The 20,599-nt window shown below is 33.4% G+C and overlaps 1 protein-coding gene across 6 annotated transcripts in view; it reads left to right on the forward strand.

Annotated features, from left to right (window-relative positions):
• Positions 1-213: 213 nt before the first annotated feature.
• The window catches only part of LOC139102175 (protein tramtrack, beta isoform), a 35,367-nt gene continuing 14,981 nt past the window's right edge, over positions 214-20,599 (forward strand). Inside the window, exons 1-6 of one of the 6 annotated variants that reach the window (XM_070655898.1) lie at positions 214-831; positions 1,193-1,382; positions 1,461-1,655; positions 1,856-2,354; positions 2,479-2,538; positions 15,192-16,097. In XM_070655898.1, the coding sequence (XP_070511999.1) occupies positions 1,197-1,382; positions 1,461-1,655; positions 1,856-2,354; positions 2,479-2,538; positions 15,192-15,541 (1,290 nt within the window). In that variant the 5' untranslated portion in view covers positions 214-831; positions 1,193-1,196 and the 3' untranslated portion in view covers positions 15,542-16,097. Of the gene's footprint in view, positions 832-1,192; positions 1,383-1,460; positions 1,656-1,855; positions 2,355-2,478; positions 2,539-12,205; positions 13,626-15,191; positions 16,098-20,599 lie in introns of those variants that run through there. The other 5 variants (XM_070655897.1, XM_070655899.1, XM_070655901.1 and 2 more) reach the window with 5 other exon arrangements.

Consider the following 20,599-nt stretch of genomic DNA (forward strand, 5'->3'; position numbering starts at 1 on the left):
AATTTTCTCCAGTAAAAAATTAAACTTGGCGGTTTAGACCCTGAAACGGGTCAAGCATAGGGTCTGTTCTCAGTCGTTGCACGCTGATTTGACTAGACGCAGTAAGTTAGAGTGAAAGAAAGTATATTTGTGTAATGTGTTAAGCAATGCAGCGACTAAGAACAGACCTATGAGCTCGCGCGCATGTTTGATCACGTGACGTCTCACCAATCGTACGCGACGCTGGGGTGGAGGTCGTCAAGGAAGAAACAGGGGGGCTTCTTCGCGCATCCCACAACGCGTATCCCTGTACGGAAAATGGCCGCCAGCTGTCATTCGTTTGCGAAGTGTCGCTTATTGTGAAGAAAACACGACGTGGTTTCGTTCGTGAGTGAGTTTCTCCGATTGCATAGCACGTCGTGAGGTCGCGATGCACTTGCTTGATGACACGTTGGTCGAGATTGTACGGAATCACGAGTGAAGGAGAAGGAGCGAACGAAGGACGGCAGGGAGGCAAGATAGAAGAGGAAAAAAAGGAGTAAAAGGGAACGGGGAACGCGAAAAAGTACGCAAGTGTTACGGTGCGGTTCCTGACGGTGTTGCTTTTTACGGTGCCATGAGAACGCGGCCAACTCGATTATTTGCACTATTTACGGTTTAAGGTTTTCGCGTGTCCGTGCGATAAAGCGATCGAATCGTCCACCTCCTCCATCGTCACTTCGATCTGCTTCGCGACACGGTTTCACACCCGCAAGACTGTCCTAATACTCTTCGCCCCGCGTGACTGCTATTCTTTCCCCTTTGGATTTTTTTGGTTTACCTTGCATCTCATCTCTCGAGAAAATATTTAAGGTAAGTTTTTGAATAACTAATTTCGAATAATTCAGATTTTAAAAAACTTTTTGGACCCTGTCATAATTTCTGTCGACGCTTGTCGAGTTTCTCGTTTTGTATATGTATATAGTAATATTATATCTGTAATTTGTACACACACACGCGCGCGCACACACACACACACACACACACACACACGCGCGCGCGCGCATGCACACTATATATATATATATATATATATATATATATATATATATATATATATATATATATATATATATATATATATATAAAATATGTGCATATGGTTGTGAGCGTTTTAATCTTTCTTAATCAAATGGTACTCGACAATTAACTTTTTCTTGTACTTTCAAAACAGCAAAATGGGTTCCAGCCAGCAGTTTTCTCTTAGATGGAATAATTATTTGAAACACATTACTTGTGCTTTCGATACATTAAGAACAGATGAAGATCTTGTAGACGTTACTCTGAGCTGTGAAGGCAAAAGGATCAGGGCACATAAAATGCTTTTGTCAGCATGTAGTACATATTTCAGAGATTTGTTTAAGGTAAATGCAATTTTGGTCAAATGATTACAATTGTACTTCAATATGCATCTTTTTAAACTGTTATTTATTATATTGTAGGAAAATCCATGTCAGCATCCCGTTATAATATTTCGTAATGTAAAATTCGATGATTTGGCTGCCCTGGTCGATTTCATGTACCAAGGTGAGGTAAACGTTGTTCAGGAACAATTAGCAAGTTTTCTCACAACTGCAGAATTATTGGCAGTCCAGGGCCTTACAGATGGCACAGGAAAGGATGACAATCTTATAGAAGTAAGTTATTACCAGAGAAAATAATTAAAAGATTATACACATTAATAGATATTATATAAATATATATATATATATATAATCTATTGAATATATGTATATTCAAACAATAACGCCATGCAATAGTAATGCATATACAACTATTTTTTTAGTGTTATTGTTTAAAAAGCTATGGCTTTGTATATATTGTGTACATTTTTTAGGATGACATTGAAATTCCCAACGAGCCTGAGGTTCAATTGCAAAACACTTCAGGTAAATCCATGGATAATAAAATACATAAATCCCCTTCATCTCCGATGCCATACCATACTGAATTGCAACCTGAAGTGCCACCAAACAAAAGAAGAAAAATTCGAGAAAGTACGAGTGTCGGTGCAGAAAAGAATTCAACAGGAATTAACGCAAAGGATTGTGACGGGAAAATGTCGGAAAATCAGACTGGGACAGGCTCCGATCCAGTCGAAATAATTCCTCTGATGCCGAACTTGAAGCTTGAGATGCCAGAATACTTGGAACAAGATGGTAGCAGTTGTAGTTATGAAGATCAGAGTATAGGCGAAAATACGTTAAATAAAATTACTATAGACGACACGTCATCGACTACGCCTGATCATGAACAGAAGCCGGACATTAGTCAAACATTTTACTCGAGTCAGTCGACGTCGGATGGTTTGGATAACAAACATCAATCAGATGTTGGTAAGTGTTTTTGTACGTGATAATTTTTGAAAATTACCAAATTACTTGTTAATTTACTTTTTTTAATCAATTTTCAATATCAGTTTACTCACATGCAATTGGATGATTTTTTTTTGTCTCTTAGGACACCTACTATCTAAGCCAAGTACTTCGTCAGAGAGGACAACACAGGATGCAGTACAGGGTAAGTGATTATTCCTTTTTTATTACGTACGTACAAATTATACAATATAGTAAGTTGTTTTGCCATTATGAATTACACCTAATTGAATGAATTAATAATTATAATTTAGTGCAGAATTTATATAACAGTAATAATAATAATAATAATAATAATAATTATTATTATTATTATTTTTTTACGGTCAAAAATTAAAGTTATAGTGTAAAATAAAATATTTAATCGCAAGTTACATCACAATATACATATATGTAGAAAGAGTAAATAACTTTTATTTAAATTCGGTATTTAATCACTGAATTTAGTTTCAAAAAATTTTCAATTTATAATCATTTATAAATATTACAAGAAATATACGTATACCAATAATAATGGCACTGCAACAAGCTTGAAAGTTTTGTATCCACATGATCCATTAGTAATAAGTTTGCAATCTTTTTGAAATATTAAGAAAATGTGCTCTTATATGTACTTGATTGTTTATTGAATATTAATGTATTTATAAGAGAATTTCATAAATTAATTTCAATTATGAATTGCTCTGTGATACACGAAACTGCATTCTAACTTTAATGGTGATGGATTAATTGCATGTACTGTGGGTACAAAATCTGAACAATAGGATAAATACCTTGATACATGAAGCGTTATGAAAGTTACTTGTTTCATGAATTAAGGTTTAGTAAAAATGATTTTTTATTACAATAAGAAGGAAGACGGGAATCCTTCCTGTTGTGATATTGTGACTTATTATGTTTGAGGGGTAGTTAGTTGATTGATTCTTCACATCAAACTGTAAAATGGTTTGGTAGCTATGCAGCTTTGCATTACTTGTATACACACACAAATGATAATTAGAGGAAGCGATTAGGATGGATATACATATATACAGGATGTCCGCGATCAAATAGAAATAATTTTGGCAATAAGTAGGGCTTGTCGAGACAAATTGGAAAGTCCCATACCATTTTATAAAAAATTGTTTACTGTTATTAAGAAAAAAAGTTTTAATGTCTAGCGTAAGAGCATCTGCCTATCGCACTCACTCACCCGCAGCTTCTTCGTCGCTCTTATGCTAGACATTTAAAATTTTTTTTCTGGATAATGGTAGACAATTTTTTATAAAGTGGTATGGGACTTTCCTTTTTGTCTCAATAAGACATACCTATCTCTAAAATAATTTTTATTTGATTTCAAACATCCTGTATATAGTCGTAATACAATAATAGATTTACAATAAAATTTTTATTCTGATAACAAGGAATATTTCAAGAAAAGATTTCAGGTCTTAATTCTATTTTTTCCTTTTTGTGAACCTGGTTCTTACTAGCACAAGGAAATATGTATAATGAAGAATCGATATAAGTGACGTTTTTATAATTAAAAACAAACTTTTTATAATACGTATTGTTATTAAAACGTCATTAGTTTTTCCAATAATGTGTGAAATTTGCCATTTATTTTTTTAAACCAGAATACTTTAACGTTATTAAATGAAATCAGGTTCGCAAGAATTATCGAGAGGAAATTTTTCAACATTAATGATAACATATGTGTGATTACATTCTCTGCTCTATAACAAGGAAGATTATTTTTATTTTCACCAATTAAATCGAAACTTACCTTTAACGTACAGAGTGCATGGTGTTTTGAATGTAAATGTATGGTACAGGCACTCGGGTGTAGGTTGAACTGTAGATATTAGTAAGCATTGCCAAGTGCTGTATGTGTGCCGACAATCATCAAGATTCCCTTTTTTAATAACTTGATTAAAGCCACCACTATATTCCTTATGCGCACTAACTATAAGCATATTTCTGTGTATATACTAAAATAAGAAATACCTTTCGATACTGGTTCAAGGCAATTTCGTAAAAATATTAAATTCGTTTGTACAGCGCAAATTCTATTACACATACACATACACGTACACATACACCGACACATGATATGATTTATTTGCATGACGATCTTATACATGTATGTATAGATCTTAAATACGATTTTTTATACATATGTTAAAATAGTGTGAATTACATTAATGGAATTAATATTAGTCGCAAGTTTTGGCAAAATTTATTTTTAGGAAATTCGATCGTATACTAAGTATACAAATACAACATTTAATTTCTTTATTCTTGTCCTTAAATTTCTTTTAAATATAATTGCTTGAGCAGATGAATAGTTTTCGATCCAAATTGTAAACTTTTGACCGTATATACATATGACGATTTCTCCAACTAAAAAATTAAAAAATATCAATTATTCAAGATAATTTTAATGCACAATTAAACATAATGTAAGAATATTAATTATATGCACCCTAATATTTTAAGAACACTATTTTGAATGCATAACAGTATAACAGCATATCCTATTGGAATCTTTTCCGAATCAATTTCCTGCGATTGTATAATATGTATAATCGCTGTATTCGGATCAAGATTGAGTAATGTTAAAGGTAATTTGCAAAATCATTACTGTGTCGCGAGATATATACATTTGTATGAATACAAACTAATTCTGAAGTAGTCAGGTGGTGGTGGTGGTGCTCTGGTGACAGTGGCATGCACGTGTAACCTTTCCTTATATAATACTTGGTAATTTAAAATCAATTCTTCCTCTCCGTGTACGATGCAAAACTCTATATGGTAAACGGAGATGCGTATGGGAAATATAGCGATTAGGATTGAATCGATACTTTTCCGTAATCCGTCGATTTCCGATGTTATTAGCTATCTATGTTATAATTTTGTTGGAAAAATAGTGCTCTAGGAAGATGGATATTGTGACAATAGCTTGATTAAACGGAATTAAACGGTTGAAGGGGGAGAGGGGCGTAGGCAGGTAATTAAAATTTGTGGTATGTTCGAATATGATTGTATATGAAGTAGCGTCAACGTAAATAGGTTTTTTTCGTGTTTATAACTTCTTTATTAAATGCATAGTCGTGCGAAAAAAGATGGATATTTTCAAATGGAAGATAAATTTTAAGCTAGTAAATAAATCAAGCTCACAATCTGAAACGTAAGAAAAGTAATTATAATTTGATATTGATCTGTTATTTAAATGTTTAAATTATAAGATGATAAAATTTGCTTTTAATGTTTTATTAGTGATAAATTAATAAATACATAAAGTCTTAATTATCTTTGTGTATGATTAAATTTCTCTTCTTTCTTAAAATATTTCCTATACGTTTTTTTCATAATTGACCAACTATTTATACAAATTGGGATCTGTACAAATCGAACGAAAAGAAAATACATACATATAAACCGAAAACTGACAGATTTCGGAAGACTATTGATATATTATTCTTAAGATTCATGAGTTTAAAGATTGTGAACGTACTTAGTCTTGATCGAAATTTTTTGAAAGTTTGTGTTTGTATTTAGAGAAAGGACGAAAAAAAAAAGAGATATATAAGTTTTGGCAGGTAGGTAATACAAGATCTCAGTTGACGATCGTTAAAGCAGAAGCATGAGTTCATTTAGTAGTCACGATGACGTCAAAACGCTTGTTCCTTCATTTCAAGTGCCAACGTTATTATTTTTAACGTCTTCGCGTAATGTGATCCATTGCTCTTCGCTTCGATTCGCCTCGTCATCTTTCTCGCTCATTGAATTCTTCACTGTGCATCCATCTATTTACAAGCATAAATCTGTGAACCGTATTACTCAAACAACACCTTGCATATGGAAGTTAGTCGATTAATATGACTTGCTGTTAAAGATCAATTTTTAACATCTACACAACTAAGTTATAAATCTTAAGTGAAATAAAATTCAGTTTATCTCGCGAAGAGATAGAAACAAATGTCATAATATAATTAATATCGACATTGAAGTCGATTATAACGATAGTTTTAGAGCCAATTATAGTTTAGAAGTAGGAAGATTAGCGATCCGATATTTCTATATTTCGCAGACTTGTTCTTGAAAAGCGCTTCGTTGGTACGCGAGTGTTTTGCTGATTATTTTGTGACTGTCGCGTGATTTGTGCTGTCAAAGTAATGATGCAAATTGAGGAAAAGTATCATATCAACACATCAAATGAGTGCTTGTGTGAAAGTTTTGTATTTGGAGTGAGGCAACTTAGAATTCACTTTATCGCAAAGCGAAGCAACGAACCTACGATAATGGCAACGCCGTCTTTTCGTTTACGAAAACAAACGAACCCCGCGAATTGGGGTAGGTATCAATCTCTTCCGAATTGCACAGTGAAAGATTGACGGAGCTCACTGTCGAGAAATACAAGAGACTGGATACGCGAGCGTTCTAAGCAATTACGTGCAACATCCTTGCTTTCAGCGTTATCGACTGCAAAGGAAGGAATTCTCTCTCGGATTGTAGAAAGTTTCGGTGTGATGACTGAGAAGACAGTCTTCTTCGGAAGCTCTAATGACAAAATAAAATTAGATAAAACCTCTCGATCGACAAAAAAAAGACAGTTTAAAATATCTTGTGCCTTATTTATGCCATTGCACAACAATTTTGATATCTATGAAGAGATGAAAAGATTGTTTAACAGAATTTAAAAAATTCGAGACATCTCGGAAACGCTAATCTTGACATTTCTTCACGTGGACTAAGTTCTCTGCATATTCCAATATTGATTGAAGAAGAATTGATATCAATGATGAGATATGAGCAAATTTAGCCTACCGACATACAATGGATAAAAAGAAAGAGAAAGGAAAGGAAAAAAAAACATTGTAGTTGTTTTCTGAAAAGATTCAAGGGAAAGATGTCGGAATAATGCAAAAGCGCATTGAAAGCTAACACGCTACGGTGATATCACCGTAGGTGCAACCGCGTTGTACCTACGGTGTTTTTTTTTGCGTGTATGTACATACATACATACATATATATGTAGCAATGATGACCGCGATGAGAAAGACGTTCGATGGTGTATCAGGTCGCCGATGAGACACACACACTCTTTAGACATGGCTTTTTAGCGGCTACTGCTGCTGCAATTGTGGGGGATTATTGTGGTTGGTGCTGGGGATTGGTGCTGCTGCTGATGCTGTCGCTGCTGTTTATGACGGGGCCGCTACGGTTTATCGTGGTCCGGTGGATGATTTACGGGGAGGTCTTTTTTTTCCCATTATTACGTAACTTTATAACTAATGAATGCCTGCATGTCCCTACCGCTCCTATTACTTGTTAAGAAAATTGACTAACCCGACCTAGCCCTATCGAGAATTGTGTTTGTTCTTGTTGTTGTTGTTGTTGTTGGCCACAACACTGTGTTTCTCTCCAGGAGGGTTTACGTACGTATCTGGTCAGCCGCATAGCCTCAGCAAAGCAAACGGCCACGGGAAAGTGTGCGTGCACTGCAAGCAGCGCGGCATGGTAACGTCACGCGGCAAGCTCAGGCAGACCCGCTTCAAATGTTGGCCCTGCAATGCCTGTTTATGCCGCTGGCCATGCTTCGTCGACTATCACAAAATACGTGCAATCCCGCACATTCCGCCCCCCTAGCACCAACCCCGTCTTAACGCCGGCAGCGAAAAAAGACTAATGTTCCGTCCGTTTCACGATTGGACCGATCGTACGGCCTACGAGTGGATATCGGTGTGAGACACCCTCGATATACAGGTCCATTATTGACAGACAGACAGAGAGAGCTTTGCTCGGCTTATATACATTACCTGATATATACGCTGGCCTCTTCTTGTTTCTTTGTACAAGCAATTAAGCAGGTGGTAGTTCCGTCGAGTTATCGAGTCGACCTGTTTAACAAGAAGCGATTTAACGGCGATAACATACATTTTGTTAAATATTTATCGCTTCGAAATATTATTGCTCTCGAAATTTTGATTACAGTAAGACTAACGTGTAGCTGTGTGTCGGTCACATGTCTAGTTTTATTAAATCTTTCTCAACTGTGTGAATTTTTTCTTTCAAGAGTTTAAAGCAAGAACTTATCAGCAGTACTTTTTGAGTTCTTCTTTTACTTTGGTTTTTAGTACCTCATTAAACCATACCATTTTATCGACGTGTACTTCTTCTTACAAAATGCACTAAATTAGTATTTATAACTTTTCATGGTAGTATAATATTTGTAATGTTATGTATTAGAATGTTGTCGAAACAGGGTTATAAACATTTCGTACGTGTTAATAGTGTACGTCACTTATATTAATACGTTGATTGAAACTAATGATTGCGATCAACAATAGTATGGTTTTGTACAAATCGTATTCAATATGAAAATGCGCCGTAAGTTACACACGAGATTACATGTTTCACTTATCGCTCAAGAGTGAAGTCGAAATTAATTTGACGTTTATATAACTTTCTCTCTCTCTCTCTCTCTCTCTCTCTCTCTCTCTCTCTCTCTCTCTCTTTTATTAACTTTCTTTGAAGAATTAAATGTATAACAGAACAATTAAAAAATAAGCTATATAAGATTAAAATTAGCGAATATTGATATTTCAAGCATTTAATTAAGATAGTTAAATAAAATGAATCAAACGTGCAAGTTTAACGCAACGACAAAGCACCAACAGTTTATTATTTCACTTACAGTGAAATAAAGCCAATTTAATTTCGACTTTTTATGCAAGACTGTTTTCTACACATACATATAGTCTTATCAAACGTATGCGTCAGTTTTATCAGCTAAAAAATTACCACGTGGATTCAGGATCTTGTTCAAGATCTTGTATACAATCTCGTCACGGTGAAGATCTAGATATAAATATAATCCATTTGTTAAGATACAACGAGTACAAAGATAGCAGTTTTCTATTCTCTAAGACAGATTAAGGCAGCTATCACGATTTAATTTAATTATATTTGTAAGGTAGCTTCAAAAACGGCATATAACAAACGTGTAACCGTCGGTTCAATTAATCTGATGATTCTACGCAATTTCAAAGATTTTTGAAAAAGTATTATAATATTTGGTTATTCTGCAAAGTGTTTGGATTTTTATTGGCATCACGGATTTCTTTAGAAAATTAGTCACGTATTAACACAATGTTGTCACAAATTTCGCAATAAGTAATAACAAAAACTTTTTTCTCGTTACAAAAATTTAATATCAATTTTTACTGAAAAATATTTCTATTTACTCGAAATTGTAGAAATTTTTTTAGAGTTATTCTTTCCTTAAATAAATTAATTTTTAAATAAAAGTATTTAATTTAAAAGTTTATTACGTGATTAATGCGTGAAGTGAGTTTTTTTTCTGTAATTTTTTTAAATACTTAAATGACTTTCGCAATATACATATAACCGAGGCATATGAAGCGCAAGGTGTCAATAAAAAGAGTCAATTACAAGAGTATTTTTAAGAACCTTTATGCTTTTCTTAAAAACTATGTCACGTAAATGTTTTTTTTTATTTTAAATTCATGAGATGCAAATCTCTTTCTGATATTTTCGAACGCCTGGGGGCTTAATGAGCTACTGAATTTCTTTTCAATGGTGTCGTGTGTCTTCTGTTTCCTCTGTCTGATTAGGCTTGCTCTACTTAGCTTGCGCTTGTCACGCACGTCGTAGGAAAAGAAGCGTCAAGAATTGGCAAGAAAAATGAAACACGATTTCATCGCCTTTCATGTATTTGGAAGCACTTTTTATATTATACTTTTCCAATTTCTTTTTACACTTTCATATAAAAATTATGTTCCAGAACTTTGTTACGTAAAAATATTTTTATATTACAAGAAACATTCTATAATATAAGTATTATAACGTAAATGTCTCGGCATTAACATTAACAATTGTATTATTTATTAACATGTGTGATATTAATATAATTTTTCATAATGAGGGAAATGAGGAAAACATACGTAAATTGTAAAATAAATATTTTGCAAATAACTTTTATTAACCGATACATTAATTTTGGCATAAGAATTATAGATACCGAGAAATTACATGTTGTTTTAAATGACAAAGTTACAAAGATTTCTACTTATTATTAAGTAGGTATTAATCTTTACATCTCGCTATCGTGTAAAATTTGTCAAAAAGTGCTTCGAAATGTTTGAAATGGTTGTGACGGTGTTGAAATCCTCTCCAATGAACAGTCACGTAATTTTTTACGGGATGGGTACTAGAAGTTGTAACTTGTCCGACGAGAGAGGAAAAAGTCGATGGGGATGCTACCACTTACAATTAGTGTCTCGAGACTCGGTTCTGGTCAAGGGAGAATGTGCGCGCGTGTTTAACATTCGTCAGCGTTGTGTAGCTAATAATGCGTGGTGACGTTGTGTGTTTGTTATTTTCTTTGTAGAACGTGCCGCGGATGGCGACGACGACGCCGACGCTGTTTCTGCCAGCGGCGTCGCCGAGCTCGTCCCGGATGACGATTACGGTCAGTCCGGCGCTGCGGCGGACGCCGGCCTCTTGTTTCGCTGTAGAATTTGTTGGAAGGGTTTCAAGCACCCGATGTCGTTGACACTGCACAAGGACTTGCACACGGGCCAAACCAGGTGTCCGATTTGTCAGCGCATCTTCAGTCGAAGTTACGATATGAAGGCACACTTGCTGCGCATCCATAAACGTCGGCATACGTTCAGTGTGTTCGATGTTGAGTCAAATTTTCGAAAGTGATGACGTGACTCTTTCTTTTTCTCCTCCAGGCTTCTTTTCCACATTCCGTCACCGACTTAATTGCTCGCGACTATTTCACACGCAAGGTTGATCGTTATGTATGCACATGGAACATCTCGATGTCGCGAGAAGATAATTTAATAGTTTGGTTCTTATATTTATGGCCAAATATTCTTCACTTGATGGATATTATAAATGGCTTCAAATCGAACGATCTAAGGTGTAACTGACACATCTAATCCACATCATAACCCACACAACAGTGTTCAAATAATGGGGATTTATTTCCGAGATAGTTTTTCAAGTATTTAATATGTTCGCTGTCAAAGTAACGTTTACGCCGACAAACATCATATCATTTATATACAGGGTGTATCATTTCATATTGACAAACTGTCAGAGTTAGATAGGTCTCGTGGATACAAGTTAATAAGTCCTGTGCCATTTTGCAAAATTCTCAATAGTTATTGAGAAAAAAATTAATTTGTCTAGCGCAAGAGCGACAAGGAAGCTACGCGTGAGTGAGCGCGACAGGCGAGTAGCTAAAAATGGTGCCGTCGCCTGTCGCGCTCACTCACGCGTAGCTTTCTTGTCGCTCTTGCGCTAGACAAATTAATTTTTTTCTCAATAACTATTGAAAATTTTGCAAAATGGCACAGGACTTATTAATTTGTATCCACGAGACCTATCTAATTCTGACAGTTTGTCAATATGGAATGATACACTCTGTGTGTGTGTGTGTATATATATATATATATATATATATATATATATATATATATATATATATATATATAATGTATATATACAACGACATCGTACAACGTTAGTATTTGAAAATGAAAGAACAAGCGAGGTACATACACTCTTGGTTGAATTTGATAAACGAAGCTTTTGTTCAAAAATAGAAGAAAAAAAAAGGAAAAAAGAAAGGAGGAAAAACATGTTTGGCTAATGTTCGGTACGTATTGAACCGAACTATGGCACTATTTCAGTCTAGTTGAATGATACGAGAGTCTAACTTCTAAATTATATTTAACATATTCTAAATTATTACACACATAGTATAATGGTACGATATCGTATGTCTGTTGTAGAATCTCTAAAAGAATTGGTAATCTACCTGAGTAGATGTCTACCTACTAAATCCCATCTAGATACCTACTATCTAGAAGACGAGCATCATGATAGAGCTTCAAGTCCTGTAAGAAGGAGCATGTCACGTCATAAGATTCAGAGAAAAAAAGGATTGGCTAGGCAAGTAAAGAAAGCTTGTAAGCGATGTTGCGAGAACAACAAAACGGTCTTAAAGAATAACAGGCCCGTTGAAGTAACTACATTTTGTAACGATTGCACTGGCAAGCCCCATTTTTGTCTGCGTTGCTTTAACATAGTGCATCAGATCTCGCCCGATTAAAGTTCCTTCAAAATCTCCTTGAGCGAATAATATTTTTCATATTTTGCTCCGTAGCAACTTTTAAGCTCTCCTTATTCTCATGAATATGACGATTAGATTTTGATTTTTATACATTATTACTTTTATGAAAATATTTGTTACTTCAATGCGTAAATACTTAATCTTTACTTGATATTATTGCCACGGCAGCGAACATGTTGATATCAAAAGTTAAAAATATTTGTTTTACACTTGTCAAATAGTAGGTTTCTTTTCTTTCTCGTCGTCGTTGTATATTAGGGAAACATTAATTTTAGACTGATGAAAAGTGTAAGATATTCTATGAAGATAAAACTTTTTTATCCAGGTAAAGAATAACGAAAAAACATTAATATACACAAAGACTATATTTAGTATACATATAAGTATTGAAATAAATGACAGAAATCTTTCATTAAACATTGCTTATATAATGCACACTTATATATGTATATTACCTTTTTGCAATAGTCAATATTAATTTCTAGTAGCAAGAGAGAGAATGATTTAAGGTATTAGATTATTTCACAAATAAATAATTTAAATATTTTTATGTTGTTACACATAAACGCTTAAAAAGTCTTGCCAAATTAGTTGTACATTACATTTAAAAAAAACATCACTTACAAATAAAGAAATTTATAATGACTCAAGTGACGTGCCATGATGTAGAAACAAGTATTATGTTAAGAATGTATGATAATACATTATTTTTTTAATGTTTAGAGAAACATTTAAAATATATAACACTGCAAGGTTACTCTAAATACATGTATATTGAAAAGAATTTTTATTGTCGTTATCGTCGATTTTCATAAATTCTTAGTACTTTTAATTTGGATTCGTAATCTTTTATTACACATTAACTAATACACATTAAATATGATTGTTTTTAGAATTTAATTTGTAATTTATGTCAACGTATGTTACATATGTTACATACATTTATTCGTACGTCATATTTATGTTTTAGATGTGTAATAAAAAGATAAATTATATTCAGTACAGTGTTACAATGTATTTCATGACTCAAATAGAGGCATGAACATCGGACATTTGACATTAAATCAGCTTGGAGTGGATATATGTTTTGTATATATATATATGTTCGTCGGAATGTTGTTGTGTCACATATTATGTGTCTATAATGATGTTGCGTCGCGAGTTTTTGTACGTTTATAGTAGCAATATACTTATATAAAATAAATTGTACATTGTGTATTATTCCAAGTGCTAGCACTCGATGCTCTCGAATAATAATAGTACAAATTTCTAATAAAACAAATTGTGAAAAAAAGAAAACAAGAAAAAAAAATTGTATCTCTTGGTAATTGATCTAACAACGAGTAATAAAACTATACTCGATCTAATTATTGGACATTTAGAATAATAGCGCGCAGCGAACAACGAATTGGAAATTAAATGAGCAAAAATGAGAAATTACCTGCTTTTAGTATCCTGGTGGATTGAAACATCGCTCTGTCACGAAAACGTTACTAAAGTAAAATCATGTTTTACTGCAGAAGAGTTCTTTTCGTTATTATTAATATACAGGAGATATAATGTCGCATGTCTCAGTATTCACAAAGCTTTTTGACTATATATTTATTTATTTATTTATTTATTTATTTTTTTTTTTTGGCACTCCCAAAAAATTCTCCTTTTCGTTTCTGGTTGGAAGCTTAATTAAATATATGCTTATGGGGACCTACTTACATTGGTTACGAGCTCTTAACACAAAATCCCGACAATTGTATCAATGTACGGTACACATACTTGACACAGAATGCGCTGGCGAGAACGATATACAATGAAGGACCGACCCGTCATTTCAAATTAGCACAACAATTAAGAACGCAAGTAACGCAACATTGTTACATTTCATGAATTTAAAAAGTTGACGATGGGTCGTTCCCTCTCATTATTTTCAAATGTGTCCCTGACGGCCTGAGACCAACTATATCACTCATCCGTGCTAAAAATGAGGCACAATTTAGTGCGATATAGCGTAATAATGTAACAATTAATCATTTAAAATTCAATATTTATATTTAACAATTAACAGCATTAATATCTTACTTGTATAAGCACACATCTTATATGTATAAAACGTAAATCGTTTGCTTTCATGGTCTCTAGCTTTTTATTTCAGATTTTGCCATCCTTTAAACAGATATACTTATGTAGTTTGATAAAGGTTTTTTACTTGTAAATTTATTTTTGTTACTTCTCCTAACGATATTCTGAGCCGCATAAATGTTAATAATAATTTCCCATCTTTTTCGTTACTTTTGATTGATTATTTTGAACAAATTAATTTGGTTTATACGTATTATCTATTGTTTCGAATCTTTAAGATTTCAATATTTTAAGTTAGTCAGTTCTTTGACTATACAGAAAATCTATCGATGTATGCTTATGGGAATTGTTTCATTATCTGCAAGAAAGAAACAACAGTCAACACACTTAAACAACCGTAATCACGAACTAACGAGCCATCCAATATAAATCAAAAAATTAATAAAATATTTTAAAAAAGACAAGAAAAATCCAGAGAAAAGCATCTCTTCACGCACGACGATATTATTGCAATAAAAAAAAGTATGAGATCGTGTGTGTATGGGAAACACTTTGGATTGTGTGCGCAGAATCAGAGCACAATTACGGGAAGTATCAACCGCAACTGCAACAACTACCACCACCACCACCGCCACCGCCACCGCCGCCACCAGCAGCAGCAGCAGCAGCAGCAACTGTGCCACCGCAGCAAACAAACCTTGTTCTTGACGGGGGCAGACGCAGGTCTAAGCTACACTACGTGGTGAAAAGCGGTCGTTGGGTGTGCGACGTCTGCGGCCGAACCTACAATCGTGGCGATTCCCTAGCCCATCATCGCAGTATACACAGGGGCGACACGATTTGCCCGATCTGTCAGACGGTTTTCACGCGAAAGTACACCATGCGCTGCCACATGATGAACGTGCACGGGGTCAAGTAATGACATTCGAATGGCCGCGGATGTTGCGAGTACGAAGAAAAGAAAACACTATAGAGAAACTTGAGAGATGAAATGCGATCTGCAGGGTCATAGATTCCTTATAAATGTATAAATTGGATCGCGTTACAAATATATGATCGACGTCAATAGACGTAGCATACGTTTTTGACGAAATACGACACAACTAGTCTTTCACGAACGATAGCAAATTATTACGTAGACGCGAATGACAAGGAGTTGAAATTTTTTAAATTATCGACTGTATAAAAAAATCTTAACACCATATTCGAAATTGGTAAAGTTTTGAAATCTACATTACATAAAAAAACGCTAGATATTTATACATATAAGATTTAGTAAAGTAGATGAATTTTCTTGCATTTTGGTTTACATGTATATAAATTAAGAATATCAATTTGACAAGCTAGGCTTTGCGAGTAATCGAGTCCTTTGACTTCTCGTACATTTTAAAAAGTTTTGTTAAAAAATAAGTAAGGCAACAAAGTTATTTCTAGTCTGAATTATATAGTAATAACTATATTACTTGGAGAAATGAAACATTTAGATTAACATGTTGGCTGTCAAATCACCGATGAATACGACATTATTCTGTCCCACCACGCTAGTGTATCATCGTCGATGACTTATTGGAATATTACTAATGAAATAGAAATTTATGTTTATCGGTGATGATACCCTCTGCATTGGCGTGGTGAGACAGAATAATGTCGTATTCATCGGTGACAGCCAACGTGTTAATATATTGTACATCAAAATTTTATATAGATTTATGTATATGATTTATTTATATGCATTTTGTATATGTAAATAAATAAATATACATTTATACATAAATTTATATTAATTTATACGTACATAATTATACATATACATTTACGGGATGTTTGACATAAGGTTTTGCTCCCAAAAGCTATGGGTAAAAACAATGAGAATACAAGTCAAGTATCATTTTGCAAAATTCATAATTATTACCGAATAATGAATAATCAAAAGTTTCACATTTTAGATTTTGTATCGTCGTGTCTTAGCTTTTACGTTAGCTTCTACGTGAAACAAAAGTAAAAACACTTTTATTATTAAAAGTGACTCGAATCACTCAGAGTTCGATAGAGTTGAAAGTTTCGCAAAGCATTAACGCCAGTCGCCGAGATCTTAAAAGAGAGATTACCAAATTTCAATAACGTTTTTACTTTTGTTGTTGTCACATAGCGTAGTAGCTAAGACACGACGTTACAAAATCTAAAATGTGAGACTTTCGATTATTTATTACTCGGTAATAATTATGAATTTTGCAAAAATGGTACTTGACTTTCCATCTTGTATTTTCATTGCTTACCCACAGTTTTCGGGGGTGCAATCTTATGTCAACGCCTTGTATAATTATACATATAATTTTCTGCTCTTTTTTATTTTTATATCCATAATCTATTTTTTATATATTTAAATATAATTTATTTACGTTAAAATTCACATACATATTTAAAAACTTTACAAATCTAATACATTTAGTATAAATGTTTATTAATAAGAAATCCCACGTAGCGTTCAACATGTTAAAAGTTTATATTTTGTCATAAAGATGACGCAACAAACAAAATAATAATGTTTTTTTTTACAAATTAATTGTATGCAGTTTTTCTCCTCTATGTGAGATTTCTCTTAATTTTCTAATGCAATTTTTATATTTTTGAATACATGTATATTATATGTAGGTATATGCAAAGTGACTTATCTCATATATTATACATATAGATATTGATTTTGTTGTTGATGATGGCTATTATATGATTTATAATAACATTGTTTTGTGTATGTATTATATATATTATAATTGATTATTATAATTATTATAATTAAACAATTAGCCATTTTAATACCAAAAATCGATAATTTGAAAGATTTTTATTAATCACTTTTTTACAATCGTGCATTTTTTTCTCTCGTGGATATAAATCTGTAACTTGTTCCTTTAAATGATTTTTGGTATAGATTGATGCAGGATTGTATTCCCATGCTTCCAGAAACGAGAGGGAAATTCAAGATATACAGGGTATATATATATATATATATATATATATATATATATATATATATATATATATATATATATATATATATATATATATATATACAGGGTATACAGGGTGTCTCAGACATAACGAAGGATATTGGGAGGATAGATAGAATTGATTGAGACAAGTAAAAAAGTCCTGTATCATTTTGAAAAATTCTCAATAGTTTTCAAGAAAAAAATTAATTTATGTACGCGTAAGAGCGACGAGGAAGCGTGGGCTGAGTGAGCGCGACAGACGACGGTGCGATTTCTAGTCATTTGCCTGTCGCGCTCACTCACGCGTAGCTTCCTTGTCGCTCATGCGCTATACAAATTAATTTTTTTTTCAATAATGGTTACGAATTTTACAAATTCGTAAAGGATTTTTTGTCTCCAAATCTGATTTCCTACCCACAGTTTTAATATTGCTAATAATATTGCGGACACCCTGTATATATACAGGGTGTTTGAAATAAGGTTTCCTTCCCGGTAACTGTAGATAGATATCGAGAATACAAATCGAAAAGTCAGATATCATTTAGTAAAATTCGTAACCGTTACCGAGTAAGAAATTACTAAATTTTGACGAATTAGCGCGGAGCATATAATAAGTCGGGCGCGGCAGGTGAGAGCGGGTGGGCCTTAGGGAGAGAACGGGGGTGAAACGCCGCGCGACAATTGTCTATCACACCACGCGTTGACTCCTCCCACCCCCACCCCACAATTGTCGCACGGCGTTTCACCCCCGTTCTCTCCCTAAGGCCCACCCGCTCTCACCTGCCGCGCTTGACTTATTATGTGCTCCGCGCTAATTCGTCAAAATTCAGTAATTTCTTACTCGGTAACGGTTACGAATTTTACTAAATGATATCTGACTTTTCGATTTGTATTGCCAATATCTATCTACAGTTACCGGAAGGAAACCTTATTTCAAACACCCTGTGTATATACAGGGTGTCCCAGACATAACGAAGGATACTGGGAGAATAGATAGAATTGATTGAAACAAGTAGAAAAGCCCCATATCATTTTACAAAATTCTCAACCGTTATTGAGAAAAAAATTAAAATGTATAAATTGTATAGGCATAAGAGCGACAAGGAAGCTGCGTGTGAGTGAGCGTGACAGGCGAATGGCTAGAAATGGCGCCGTCGCCTGTCACGCTCACTCACGCGCAGCTTCCTTGTCGCTCTTATGCCTATACAATTTATACATTTTAATTTTTTTCTCAATAACGGTTGAGAATTTTGTAAAATGGTACGGGACTTTTCTACTTGTCTCAATCAATTCTATCTATCCTGCTAGTATCCTTCGTTATGTCTGAGACACCCTGTGTATATATGTATATATATATATATATATATATATATATATATATATATATATATATATATATATATGTATGTACATATGCATGTATAATAAGTATAAAATGGGATAAATAATTTTTTTGTAATGCAAATAGTATTTACAGTATTTAAGTGTTAGAGGAACATTATATTCAGACTGATTGTAATTAACGTTTAATTAAATACTAATCCAAGTATTATCGAGCAATCTCGATTAATTGCACAAAGGGGGTTACCATGTCATGATTACACCACTACTTGGCGAAATCAGAACGCTACTAATAGCCATTTTATTAGTTCGTCAAACGTATGTACACCATACTGTATGTGTATTATAGAATGGCAACTTTCTTCAACCGGCACGAAATCCATCCGTCGTCTTTCAACGTATTCGTGTCCACATACGAGATAGTATTTACATTGGTATCATCTATATAAAATTCTCAATTATGTGGATGTTTGTCTCAACGCAAAACTTAGCAATCGTGTCGGTCATAGACTAATAGATCGATCTTGTCGCATAATTAACGTAGTTGTTTGTGGTAAAAAAATTGGAAGAATATCTATAACTGTGTACAGTAGACTCTCGGTGTATATAGTTATTGGGTACAGATTTTCGAAAATTGAAGACAAAATCACGAGACACACTTTTCTTAAAATTAAACTTTAACAAAGAAACTTATTTATTTTGTCATTTTTTACTGTTTACTGTTATTTTTAATACGTCGTATAACAATATTTTCAATTCTAATAAGAATTGGAGCCAGAAAAATAATCTTTTTTTCAATTCATGTATCGAGATGCTTTTCAGCAAAACAGATACGTAATTTTTAAGCCCAAATTTCACTCGAGTTTTTTTTTTTTTATTATTTTAAGATTAACTTTACAGCATTTTCATAATTTTATAATGCAATGATGTTTACAGACATATATTATGTATTATATGATACATATAAACACAGTAAAATATACAAAAGTGCGCCAAGTTGTAGCATTTTTTTTTTTTTTTTTAAACTTTGCAAATATAAGTATTTCTGAAAATAAATAGGAGCAGCTATTAGGCTCCGTAAGTTTTTTTTTCTCACTGCATGGAACAATGGAATATTTTTCTGAATTATTATTCAAAATCTTTAGCGGACGCAATCAAATTTATGTGACGAATGAATATAATGATGAATGAGTATAATTCTTATGGGAGTAAAGTAATTTAGATTAACGATTTAATTAAATTTGAGCCCTAATCGAATTCATTCTAATAAAATATTCGCAACGTTTGTAATGGTAAAATGTCTTTCATCATGGAACGCATCAAAGATATATTTATATGATGAATTTCTCATGTGTTAAAAACGTGAATAATGTTTTGTTAAACGACGCGATTGTCATAATTAGTAAAATAGTCGACTTTATCGCGTATGACATATCGCTTCATGTGTTGTATGCCATTATAAATTGCAGCATACAAACTACTGTCTAACCACGCCCGATTAATAATGATGTAAAGGAATACATGATTGTCGGTTCACTACACATAATATGCGACTGGCAGTATATCTCGTGTCACTTGAACCTTAAGCCTGATACTTGGCTTTCAGTCACGACTCACGAACTTGGTCCCACCCTGAACCACGTTGT

The sequence above is a fragment of the Cardiocondyla obscurior genome, linkage group LG04 (assembly GCF_019399895.1).
Source record: "Cardiocondyla obscurior isolate alpha-2009 linkage group LG04, Cobs3.1, whole genome shotgun sequence".
Lineage (NCBI taxonomy): Eukaryota > Metazoa > Arthropoda > Insecta > Hymenoptera > Formicidae > Cardiocondyla > Cardiocondyla obscurior.